General features: G+C 24.3%; 1 protein-coding gene across 1 annotated transcript; it reads right to left on the bottom strand.

Moving 5' to 3' along the window:
- Positions 1-9,415: 9,415 nt before the first annotated feature.
- Positions 9,416-12,744, bottom strand: LOC122860823. Its single transcript, XM_044164823.1, has 4 exons — positions 11,212-12,744; positions 10,880-11,155; positions 10,741-10,802; positions 9,416-10,671 (listed from the first exon to the last, which is right to left on the bottom strand). Coding segments are annotated over exons 3-4 (1,089 nt in total). The 5' UTR covers positions 10,742-10,802; positions 10,880-11,155; positions 11,212-12,744; the 3' UTR covers positions 9,416-9,583.
- Positions 12,745-14,499: the final 1,755 nt, after the last annotated feature.

Below are 14,499 nucleotides of genomic sequence, written 5' to 3'. Positions count from 1 at the left end.
TCACATTCTTTCTTGTTTCTTCTTTTTGCAACTGGTCTCTTATTCGGCTTTGAGAGAGTATATATGTATATTTTTTTATTTTCATTTTTTTCCCCCTTCATCACTTTGTTCCCTTGAACACGTATATATTCGTACCCGCTGCGAGAACGATGGGAATTAGCTCGGCTTTCGCAAATGAAACGTGGCTGAATAAACTTTAAGAGGATTTCAGAATGGTTAAAATTCATCCAGAGGTATGAAGAAAATTTTCATCCGATAGTCATTTTTTTTTAATGTTTAAATGCATCAAAGAATCACATGAATATCATAAATAAATATGATTGATATAATTGGAATTTTTAAAATCACAAATTTTTAACCTCAAATTTGTGTTTAATATGTGAATTATTTGAAAGTCTAATTTTAAATTCAACTGTTGTATACAAACGAAATATATATTCTGTTTTTTTTTTTTTTTTTTTCATTATTTATCTTATTCTTTCGATGGAATTTTTCGAGTCATTTTATTTTTTTGCAATTATTTTTCAAGCTTGTTTTTTTTTTTTTTTTTTTTTGTATTTTAGGTTAATGGTCATAATGAAGAATTCTGTGATTAATATGTACAACAAAATATTTTGAAACCATATTAAAAAATAGATTGAAAAAAAAAAAAAATCTACGGTAATAAAATAAATTTTGATATCTTGTGCGATGTTTTGTGCTTTTAAATAAATAAAGGATTTAGCTTCTTGTGAGATGACTCAAATGTTAGGAAGCCTATCTCTTATTTCGCGCTTATCTTTTCACGTCGCGTTAGAGAGCCCCCGCTTGACAAGGCTCCCAAGAATCAATGCGATTTTACTTGCACACAACAAACCTGTGTGTTTTTTTTTTATTTCAAAAATAAAAGAGACCTATACTTTATTATTTAATCTTCTTTTTTTTTATGTCTTTAATACATGTATATAAATAGTTATTTTATTTTTGACCTCTTCTCCTTTTGTACCCCTCATCGTGAGACATTTTCAACATTATCCCAACCACTTCGAAAATTGATACTCGCGGGCAAACCAAAGAATTTCGAAGCTCGGCAGCTAGCCCTGCCAGGAATCTCTTTGATTAATCCCGGATCGTGTTACCTGGCAAACTTTGTTACCTCTTTTTTATATATTCATATTATTTATTTTTTTTTGTTCGAAAGAGATTGTTTTGCATTTAAAATTTTTTTTGTTTTTGTTGATGAAGGAATTATCCTCAATGTATATACACAGTGGCAGGTTTTGAAGTGGATTGTCGTTTCTCTTTAACTCTTTTTGAAAAAGACAAAAGATTGCTCGACTAACAAGCGACCACGACAAGCCATACGTGGCTATAAAATGTTGGAGATCACGTCGACATCTTGAACGACACACAACGAAATACAGGGAGAAAAGAGGTATCAATAAGCTTTTGTATGCCGCAAACGATTGCTTCTCTTTTCTGTATACTTCTTTGCTTCTCAATTGACTTTTTTACGCGCAGAATAAATAACAAAAAAAAAAAACTATATTGAGAAAATAATTTGAGGAGAAAAAAATGAACAGTACAAACGGATTTTCTTCATGATCAAATTCGATCGTCTAATAGAAACCGTTGCAAGATCAAACGATTGTGTGCGACGGTGAATCGATTGATCAAGGTATACGCATCTAGGATATGTGTATCTTCGGGTTGGATCTCTTGATCAGTAGTATATAAGACCCTGTTTCTGCGCGCGCTGATACTTGCTTGATCCTTTCCCCTCTCTTCCTAACATATCCTTTTTTTTTTTTTTTTAACAACCTTCTTTTTCTTCTTCTTCTTCTTTCGTTTGATCATTCCTTTTTTTTTTTTTTTGTTTTCTCTTTGTTTTTAATGATTTTTTATTTTTTAACCTGATTTTTTTTTTAGACGGGGAAGGGCCAGATATCGACTAAGGCCAGCCTCGAGGACTAGATCTTTGACCATGCTACAACATTCAAAGTACCGCCCATTTTTTATTTAAAAAATTTTTCATATATTCACTAATTTAGATGAAATTATAAATTAATTAAAATCCAAAAAATTTAACAATTATTTTGTATTGTTTTTAATTTATTTAAATAATCAATTTTAAAATTTTTCAGATAAATTATCTCAAACAGTTTGAAAATTGAACTTTTTTTTTTTTATTGAACATAGATTTGTTTCGGAGATAAGTATTTTGAAAAAGTATCTATTTAACAAAGCAACCATTAGTATTTTTTTTTTTTTTTCACATAAGGTTTATTTATTTATTTACTTATTTATTTTCAGGGACCCTCCTATTATAGGGATGTAAGAACGAGCCGCGCCTCTTTGTGCAGCAGCTGGATCACACGTCGATATATGCTACATCAAAAAAATAAAATAATGAAAAATACCCCAACAACTATTTTTTGAGGTGATGGGGACCGTCTCAAACTTAAAATCGCAGGCATGTATAAATTGTTTATAAGTATACCTGGGAATCAATATGTGTGTATGATATCTGTCTACACATCGGGGGCTAGTCAAACTAATTATATTTTTTATATTTTTGTCCTGAGGGATAAAGCACCATGTGGAAAAGCAATACGCCCCCTTAAACATTAAGTCTTACAAAACTTTTATTATATATATTTTTGCCTTCCCACTGATCCACATCTAACAGAATCAATTTTATTTTGACATATACTAAATTCTAATGGACATCAAAATTCCTTTTTTTTTTTTCTTTTTTTTATTAATAATAATAATAATAATTTACTTCATGTAATTATTATTTTACTGAGAACATTATTATTGACAATTTTCACAATTTATTTTTCATCAATAAATGCTATTTATTATTAATTTCATAGAAAAATTAATTAATAAATTAAAGACTTTTCTTGTTGTGAATTATTTAATTTATATACTTTTTAATAATTAAGCTGCAATATTTAATTTTTTAAATTTTCTTCCACTTTATAAATAATTAAATAAAATGACGTTTTTTATACTTGAAAATATAAATAATAATAATATACTCAACAAATGCAAACTGTCGTTATGTGTAAATATATAAATGTGTTCACAAGAATTTCTTTATACGTGATCTGAGATTATATCGTCGTTTTATCGGCATTTAAAAAAAAGAGGGTTAAAATCAAGCACGATCCATTTCGATGGTTTTTTTTATTTTAAACAATCTAGATTTCTTGGATATAACCATTAAGATTACCTTCTATAATTTTTTATACAATTTAGATAACAAAAATATGCATTTATCACTATTTTAATTTGTTTTCTTTGATATTATTACTAAAAATAAAATATACAAAATAATATGTGTAATTGCTTATGATATGCCTATTATACCTCGATTTAATATAAAATCAAAATAAATTCATAATTCCAGCTAAAGAATCTTGTAAGTGTATAGTTATAAGATTTTTTTTTTATAACAATATTATCAACTTTTCTCACTCGAGTATATATCAATAAAGATAAATTGTACCAAGAACCAACGATAACTAGAAACAAATACAGCTTAAATATATAAGTGTATATATTTTTTAATCATCATTTCTTCATCATCAATCAATCAATCAATGTATTCGTAGAACAGCGTTAAAGAAAAAAGAAGAGAAATCCAAACAACAAAAAAAAAAAAAAAAATATTACAAACAATTTTCAATCGCATATAATGTATTAAATAGCAAGTGATGTTGATGCTTCTGTGAGAGCCATGTATACGTGTATGTACAAATACATATGTATAATTTATATACATGTGAAGAAATTCGATCTCATGATCTCATGCGAATATATCTCACCCTCAACTTCGATAAATTGCCCGTCAACTGAGACCAACTCTCCAAGTCTCGTTCACACTGTTTACCGACTCATTCACTCTTGATAAATCTCTCGCTCTCTCTCTCTTTATATATATTTATTTATATATACGTCTGTTGAACATATATATTGGAATTTTATTTATTTATTTTTGTTGCAACGACAGGAGCAGCCAGGAGCACAGTGAACCACGCGCAATCACGCGCAAGTTCACAAGCTTGCCCTTTATCTACGCGTGTACATAAAATTTTTTTTTTTTTTTATTTAATGTATATACATACACAAACAACACAACATTCGTTAACTCTTAATTTTGCGGTCAGTTACTTAACCATGAAAATGGTATGAATTTTATTATAAGTTAATATTCTGTTAAATAATTTAACCGCAAAATGACGATGTTATTTTATTTTTATAATTTTATGGAAAATAAAAAATATAAAAATAAATTTTATAAATAATTAATTGTTGCTTGATTTTAATTGTAATTTAATTTTAATTAATTAATTCTAATTATAATTTATTTTTGAATAATATATTTATCAATGGAAATTGGAAATTAATTTTTCAATTATTAATATCAATTGGAAATTGAGTACAATGTTAAATTTAATTATATCGCGGATTCTTAACTCTATAAAATATAACCGCAAGTGTGTGTAATATTTCTATAAATGTGTTTAATAAATAAATAAATAAAATTAATTAACTAAATAAATAAACACGTCAAAAATTGATTAAAATATATAATTAAAAATTAAATAATAATAATAGAATTATCAATGTCAAATAAGTAAATAAATAGTTCAATAAATATTGTAATAAATAATTTATCAAACTATTAATTTTTATAAATAAATAATATATCAATTTAGCTGTAATTTAAATATTGAATTAACATATTTTCATTTTTCCAATGAACAAATAAAATCATATATATGTATATATTAAAAATTAAAATAAAAAAATTGAAATAAGAAAAAAATATTAATTAGTTAAAGAATTAATTAGTTTAAACATTAAAACTTATGAGAGTTCCCACGCGCATACTCAAACGAACGTGACTTGGAGCAATGAGAAATATAATGTACCTCAATATATATACACAGCACGACCTCGTTCATCAACTTTGTCTTGATGATTATTTACACAAGAAGTATAAATTTTTTTTAAAAATAAAAATTATCATCACAATGCAATCATCTTTCATTTGTAATCAAGTTTTTCCATAACAAGAAATACAAATAATACAAATAAAATTAACAAAAAACTTTGAAATTACAAAAATAAATGAATAAAACAAAATGTTAAGAATGGAAATGAAAAAAAAAAAAGAAAATTAAGTCAAGACATATGAGTAATTTAAGTACTATAAAAACGTCATAATTAAAGCAAAACAATTATCCATCTTGTATACCATTTGTGAGTTCGCGTGCCAAAGATGTATTCCCTTTTTTTTTTTTATAATTTTCATGTTTGATGTTAATAATAAAACTATATTTGTTCATTGGTATATGTTTTTTTTTTTTTTTATATTCATTAACTTGTATTCTTCATTGTTGTTTAAATTTTAAAATAGTTTTAATAACCTGATTTGAGAATTAAGTATGATTTTGTAAAAAAGTTTAAAAAAAAATATAGAGAATTTCACGCTAGACAGTGGAAGTCCTCTGAGACTAATTGGATGAATGACCAAAAATGGTGGTATATATGGATTAAAGAAATGTGAAAAATAGTGGTCAAGTCAGTTGATTGATTATATAAATAAAAAAAAATTTATATGATAAATTTATCGGGATAAAAAGTGAGATATACTACAGACACAAGGTTGTCTGATAAATATTGGCTTGTACTACTTTTTTTCGAAAAATTAATTTAGATGAAATTTAAAAATAAAATAAACATATTTTGTAATTTATTTTTTACTTTTAAATTTTATTATTTATATTTTTAATTGGTTGATTTATTTATTTATAAAATTTTTAAAAATTTATATTTAAATTTGAGAGTTGAATTGTTCAAGAGTTTTGCTTGTCCAAATGTCAATTTTAAATGGCTAATTCACACACCGGAGTGTCTTCTTCATCTTGAATCATCTTCTCTTTATTTTTTTAAAATATATATTTATTTTTTTCTCACCCCGGCGGGTATCTCTCTGCCTTTTCTCTATCCCTTTGGAATTAAATATATCCAAAGAAATATGCCAAGAGTGCTGGACTCACATGAGGAAATATAACTAGACAGTCCGGACACTTGGTGGAATTAAAGATGATTGAAATTTGATTGAAAAAAAAAAAATTAAAAAATACTATTCTCACCATTATGACTTGTGAGAATTGTTTTTTATTTTATATTATTGTTTTATCATTTTATTCCTCGACTTTGCGTCTGCATTATTAATAAAAAAAAATAAACAAAACTCTTAATTTTTTTTGTTTTTAATTTAAAAATAAAAAAAGGTACATTTTTTTTTATTAAAAAATAGTTGTAAATCTATTTTTTTTTTAAATAATTTAATGCTTCTATTTAAAAATCAAATAAACAAAAAATAATCTATTTTAAAACAATTATAAAAAACAAATGAAAAAAATATAAAACAAACAAAGAAAATAAATAAAATGACAAATCAAAAAATAAAAAAAGATTTAAAAAAATATTTCTCTATGGGATATAATTTTCTCAGCGGGTATAACGAGAGCGCAAAGTAAACGTACACGATAAATATATAAGAGTACACGATGATCATACAAGTTTTGTGACTATACACATTTATCGTTTATGTTTTCATGTATGTGTGTATATAAATAAATAAATATGATTTAATACATATCACATGAGAATAAAACCGAGGGATCATATAAAAATATATATATAAAATTAGATGAATAAGAGTTTATATACATATAAAGATTGATTTAAAAAATAATAATAATAAAATGATAAAACGTTGCAGGTCTTGATGGCAATTTGACTTACGATATTATAAAAGCAAGCCGACTTGATTTTATACATATATATACTGTGGGTGTGTGTGTTGAAATGTTGTAAGGTAGACGAGTTGTTTTTAGCGTAGGTTGAAAAATAATATTCTACATCTGGTCAAAACTCTCTCGCCAATATACTTATGCATCTTATGATGAACGAGACAGGTGATTATTCGCATGTAGAATATATTCAACAAGTATCACATCATCAAACACAATTGTATATTTTTTTTTTTACATTTTAAATTTTATTTCAAATAAATATAATCAATTTTATATTGTAAAATTTTTATTTATTTAATTAATTATTTATTAGCAAATATAAAAATTAATTTTATTTAATTTTTTTAGAGTTTATTTGATTATAATTTTTATGATAATGATCATTTATTAATTTATATTAATTTATTAAGTGAAAAATTTAATTTAATTGTTAATTTATTGAAAAATCAATTATTTTATTTGATAAATAAATTTATTTGTTTATTTGCTTATGAAAAATAAATTATTTTGTAGATAAAATGAAAAACATGATGCTTTGACTATGTGGATGTTACGCCCACATCCGACGTAATATTTCCGGGCTTCAGTGTGTTCAGTATATTCAAGAGAAATTATTAAAACACGCCCTGTATATCATCATGCATATGTCTAATTTTTCAAATTCATATACCAGTGATAAAAGAGAGAGAAAAATTAATTTTCTTTCCTCTTATTATTATCATGATTTATGTAATTTAATAATTTATATATTTCCAAATAAATGTGAGAATTGATTATTTATTTATTTTCATTTATCGATGTTGCGTTGTGAAATCAATTTATATTTATTGTAAAATTATTGTATCCTAATGATGATTAACAAAATAAATAAATTGTGTTTTTTTTTTTTAAATTACAAAAAAATATATGATAAAAAAAAATACCGTAGTGATTCAAATGCGGTTAACGAGCGGAAAATTATGGGTAACTTGGAAAGACAGATACCGACATTGTTTATGGACACTATTTTTTTTTTTTTTTATTTTAAATCAACTAATGAAAAAGTGAAATAAGAAAAAATGATATTCAAAGTAAAAAAAAAAAAAGGAAATATATATATGTACACATTGATGAGATTATATATTTTTTTTTTCAAGAGAGTTTTCAGTTATTTGAAAATAAATTAAAATAAAAAATTAATCGATAAAATGATATTAATAAATCAGCTGATTGTAATTAGAAATTAACGGTTATATTGATAAAAAATAAATTAATTGTATATGGTTTTTAAATTTTGAATATAGATAGAGAAAAATAAATAAATAAAAATAATAAATTTAGTGGGTAAATCGACACTTGACCTAAAATTTGATTGACCGGATAAAAAAAATGACCCTTGCGTGTGTCGTAACAACCCTCACAATATCAATGTTTATCAATGCATTATTAACTACATAAACACGCAATTTTTCAAGTCTATATTACTCAATGACAGACTAGCCTGATGTTTCATAAAATTTTATCATAACCAGAGAAATTTTTTGGATAACCAATTTGTCAATAAATAATAGAAATTAAATTTTAATAAAAATATAATTTTAAAGAATTATACAGCACTGATAAATATTTGAATTTACAAATGATATTTTTTTTTTAATTCTATATTTATAATTTTACAAAAATTAATTAATTTCCAAAGAATAAAATATTTTTAATTTACAGAAAAAAATAATTATAATTTTTAAAAAATATTATTTTCAAATTTTCAAACTGGTGCAATAGTTAATTTTTCAACATTATCATACTTTGAAAAAATAAAAAAAAATAATAAACCAATCCCACGCTAATACTCTGTTAATTTTTTTTACCCCGGATACCACAAGGCATTAAAAAAAAAAAAAAGTCAAACCGATAATAAAAAAAAAAAACATCTTAAAATTAATGCCGATGAAAAATTTCATTTTTAAACATAAAAAAAAGAATATACACTTGACGATAGCATTTAAAAAAAAAAAAAATGTATTTAAAATAATAAAAATAAAGTAGATGATTAGAAAATTGTTTTTCCATTTCATCGTTTATCGTGAATCACGTCATAAATTGTGGTTGATTTGTACGTAAATCGTTAATATATGTAAAAAACAAGAAAACAAAAAAAAATAAAAAACATGATAAAATTTATGACTTTTGTAAAATGAGGGTTATTATCATTTCAATCATTTGTTCTAAAAAAAAAAAAGAAAGAATTATCAACAACTAAAGTAAAGTAAAAAAAAAAAAAAATTAAATTTTTATATTTTTCATTGTATTTCATCGTCACAAATTTCACTTGTACAACCACAAATTGCTGGTTTTGAATCATCAATTCTGAGTGGATTGTCATCACATTCACAAATTGATTGTATAAATTTAAATATAAATTTATCACGTTTTGTTGATAAATTATCATTATTAATATATTTATTTTTACCAGGACTACCACAACAACGTTTGCATGAGTATGATGTATTTGGTTCTTTCCATATATTTATAAATTTCATTGTATCAATTGCTGATGTTGCAATACTGTCTCTAATTTTTCTAGCTGTATGTCTTGATTTATCACAAATATTTATAATTGTATCATTTTGTAAACCACGTATGCTGTTTCTGGTAATATCAATAAGTTCATCAGTAATTGTTGATTTTTGATATTTATTATTGGCACATCTTTCTGGTTGTTGACCATTATGACAAAATTCAATTGTGATTCTAAAGAGATTTATTTTTGTTTTAAAAATTAATCAAAAAAATCCACGAACAAAATCTTCAGCGAGATAATAATAAACTCGCCTTTGTCGTTGACATTTTGTACGTGTTGAATTTTTATTATCATTACCAAGTGAACGGGAACATTTTGCTGAACATTGATATTTTTTTTTACCAATTGATTGAACCACTTGTTGATTGGCTCCAGATGACAATGAATTTTTTGAAGTTGTTGGTTGATTTATCATTGAATCCACTGATGTCCTCATTGATGTTGATGGGTATACATCTGTTTCATGAATAACATCTGAAGTTGATGCCACTTGATAACCAGCCTGTGGTGAATCAATTTTTAATGATTGTTTTGATGATTCTGATGGTGCTTCTTTTTTTATAAATTTTGAAAAAATTTGTGAAGATAATGAAGAAGCTGATTCAGATATTGATGATGGTTTTTTTTTATTTTTTTTTGAATGTGAAATTGGTACTGGTAATTCTTGATTTTTAATTGATATTTTTGATGATTTTTTTAACAAATTATCTGATGGTGTTTCGGTTTTTATTTTAGAAGATGATAAATTTTCTTTTTTTAATTTTTTTAATCTCAAAGGAGCTACTGGAGTTTCTACATCTGAAGATAATAATATTGGCTCTTTTTTAATACCATTTAATTTAATTTTTGATGATTTTTCTTGTTTTATTTTTGGTGGTGAATCATCAAGTTCTTTTTTTATAATCAATGGCTTATTTTTTACAGATGAAGCATTGGGTTTAATTTTTGTTGACACTTTTTGAGAAGCATTTTGTTGATTTGATGAAGATGATTCACCTTTTGCATCAACAAAAGCCTCAATTTTAATAGATGGTATTTCTTCTTTGGTATTTTTATTTTCAAAACTATTTCTTGGTGAATTACTTTTTGCTGGAGTTGATGTTGTTTTATTTTTTAATTTTTTAGTTGAATTAAATAATTTTGAAAGCTCATTTGATGATTCAACTTTTGATGCTCTTTGCAATTCAATTGAAATACCTCTTTTTGATAGACTCACTGGTGAATTATTAATTCGTCTGTTATCAATTAAATGATTTGAATTTTTTTTAAGACACGAAATTGACTGTCCCACTTAAATAGCAAAAACAAATCCAAATTACCAATTTATTCAACTTCAAATAAATCATCATAAAAACTTACTTTTAGTATTATTTTTTATGAACAATATTATTTTGACATTCCCAATTTTGATTTAAACATTGCTAAAATAATATTTTAAAATTATTGAATCAACATATTATTATTGTTTTAATGTTGATAAATATTTAACAAAATTAACCAGTCCAATTGGTAGATTTTTTTTCAACTGAGGATTGATCTGAAGACGAGGCTGAAGATGATGATGATGATGATGATGATAATACTGGGTAATATCTAAATTGAGCTTTTTCACGAAGTGTCAATATTGTTTTTGATCCCATTGGTAAATAATTATCACGATAACTTGGCGGTGTACATCTTACAACAATTATAATTTTATCCATATCAATCTCCTTTGAGCATCAATCATTTCAACATCCATATTTATCAAATTTTCATTCAAAAAATCAATTATCTTTAATAAAAAAACAAATAATAATAATAATTTTAACACAATAATTAATAACGAACCGATTTTTTTATTATATTTTCACATGCACAAAATTTTAGGTGTAATTTTTTGCGCCAATAACGCAACCACTTGTTAATTTTGGAAGGCAGGATGTTGCTTTGTTAATAATCTGATGATAATTTATCAAAATCATAACCTTATGTTGTCAATTTGTTGATCATTCAAATTTATATAATTTCATTTATTAATGTCTCAGTAAAAATTAAAAAACATCAATTGTCCAACCACGATGACTTGAAAATTTAATTTCAAAATTAAATCAATTTCTAAATTTAAATAATTTTTATACAAAACAATAAATTCTTAAAATTTTTAATCAAGATTTTAATTCTGTCAATGAGTTAATTTTTTGTATTGTGATTAACTTCAGACTTGATCGTCTTTGATTTTAATCTTGGAGTATTTAAACTTTGAAATGTTTCTGTTTGTGATGATTTATTATTAATAATATTATTTTTTAAAAAATAACCATCAATTAATGTATCATCATTATTAAATGTAGTCAATGATTTTTCATCTTTAATATAATCATCAATAATATTATCATTTGTATAATTTTTTGATGTTGATGGTTTAATATTTAGCTGTGATTTTTTATTTGATGAATATTTTATAATTGATGGTAAACCATCAATTTGTGTATGATAATGTTGACTCAATATATTGCAACATTTATTTAACTTAACATCACATTTATTATCTAATTTAAAATATTCCTCAATTTTTAATAATTGTTTTTTACAATAATCAATTGATAATAAAGCATCATGATTATTATCAATTATTTTTTCACATGTTTGTACAATTGCAAATTTTTTATTTTTTTTATTAAAATTTTTTATATTATTTTTATTTATTATTTCATAATCTTCAATGTCTTTTTTAAGTTGTTTTACTTTTATTATTAATATTTTTAATTTTTCAATATCACATGTATTATCATTGTCTCTTTTACCTTTACATTTTTTAATTTCACATTTTTTTTTCATATGTTTATCATGATTTATTGATGTATTTGTTGTTGTTGTTGTTGTTTTAATCATTGATGGTCCTGGTCTATCATTGCAATTTAATTTAGAAGTATCATTTTTTTTATTTAATTTTTTAGTATTTATTTTACATTTTATTGTAGATTTGTTGTCTTGTTTTTTAACAACACATGTACCAACATTATTTACTTCACAATTATTATGATTTAATCCAGATGATCCATGTCGCAAACGTGTTAAAAATTTTTTCCATTTACCCATTGTATTTTGATTTTTTTAACCTCCATGTTTTGTCATATTTACACCAAAAAAATAAAACATGATTACAAAAAAAAAAAAAAGATGAATAGCTGTGTATTGAACGATGAAATGTGGCTTTTTTTTTTTATTGTGAATAATTTTTTTATAAATAGCTGGATGAAAATAACAGCGTGAAAGCTAATCATACGCTTTTCTGAATATTCACACTTAAAAAATTTATTGTCTATGGTATTTTTGTTAAAAGATTTTGACTTTTTTTTTATATGTATAATTTTTTTTTTTATTATTTTCAATGACAAGCGTATAGATCAACTCATGACAATAGAAGAAATCATGAAAAGTCAACGAGAAGAATATTTCCCAGCAGAAAAATCATTGAAAAAAATAAAAAAATAAAAAAGGTTCAACAAACAATATGATCCTTGACATCTTGAAAATGCATTCACTTGCAAAATAGGGTAAATAAATAAATTCAAGTAAAAGTTATGTATTCAACCACAAAATAAAAAAAAAATTCATTCAAGTGCAAAACAGGTGAGTTAATTTAATTTAATTTTACCTATTTAAATAATTTTTTTTCTTGTCAATTTTATATACAATAATAAATATTAATAAAAAATAAATAACCTTTAATATTTTCTAAAATTTCCATGATAATGATAAATACAAAAAAAAAATATATTTCACACACTCAAAAGTATGCCAAGTACATAAAATGAATAAATTTATTTTTCCAAAAATTATGACAATAAATATATCCTTATTATTAAATGAAAAATAAATATAAAAAAATTGATGCACATATAGAAAGAGATAAAGCAATGTGAGCATCAGTAATGAGATTGAGTGAATATAATTGATTAATTCAAGAATGTAACACGCTTTATATATAAAAGAAGAATAAAAAATAATCATGAAGACGAAAAATACCATTTTGTGATACACAATGTTCCATACAAATTTTCAGTTGTTGTATTATTTGGTCGGACAAACACTTTGAAGGTAAGAAAATAAAAAATAAAAAAAAAAAAAGATGGTAAAGTTACCACGTTATACAATCAGAAATAAAAGTGGCAAACATTTTTTTTATTTTTTCGTATATTCAGTCACACATATATATATGTCATTGCAATGAATAAAATAAGGACAAAAGTATATAAAATTCCACATTGCTGGCGACGACGCGCGAGTATATTGTAGATCGTAAATCTTCATCGAATGGATTGTTTGCCAACATGGTGGCATTGCATCGTGTTATTCAGGGTGGGCGTCCGTTTTATATACATATATATAAAGTCACGAGGGTAAGGTATAAGGGCAGAGGGAGAAGAGACGACCTACAAAACGAATAATAAAAAAGAGAAAAAAAAATAAAATTGTATGTGTTTGTTAAAAGGGAGTAAAAGAGACAGGGATAAATTTTTTTTTTTTTTTTTTTCATATATGTATGTTTAAAAAAACGGAACTTGAGTAAAAGTCATATATATAAAAGGGGGTTGAAAACACCCTTATAGAATTCGGCAATGAGTAAAGGTAACCTAAACCATTTGTCGCAGGATCTATGGATCTTGGGTTAGATCTTACGCCAACCAAATGACATGTTTGAAGACGTCTTTCGTCTGTCGTTTCTTTTTTCTTTTTCTTTTTTTTTTTTTCAATTTTTTATTCTTCATCTTCTTGCTCTTCTTCATGCACTGTCAATTCAATAAGAGTTCAAATTGTTGAGAACAATGAATGAAAAATAGAATAAAACGAAAATATAAATTCAAACGCCAGCCACAAAGTCAAAATAAAGTAATTGTTTACTATTGTATATGCTTGATGCGTACCGACTTGGTTTTTTATGTATTTTTTTTTTATTTCTTTTTGTCATCCCTTATTGTCACATCAAAATATATACATGAATTTTTTTTTTTTTTTTGAGCAAATTGAGAGGATGACTAGGATTTTTCTTATTGTTAATTCATTCGACTCGGTTAAATGACTAGTTATATGATCACCCCCATGGGTAATGTAAAAATATAAATATTATTTTTT

This window comes from Aphidius gifuensis, linkage group LG1, assembly GCF_014905175.1.
Source record: "Aphidius gifuensis isolate YNYX2018 linkage group LG1, ASM1490517v1, whole genome shotgun sequence".
In the NCBI taxonomy this organism is placed as follows: Eukaryota; Metazoa; Arthropoda; class Insecta; order Hymenoptera; family Braconidae; genus Aphidius; species Aphidius gifuensis.
This window is presented reverse-complemented; position numbering and strand designations above follow the sequence as displayed.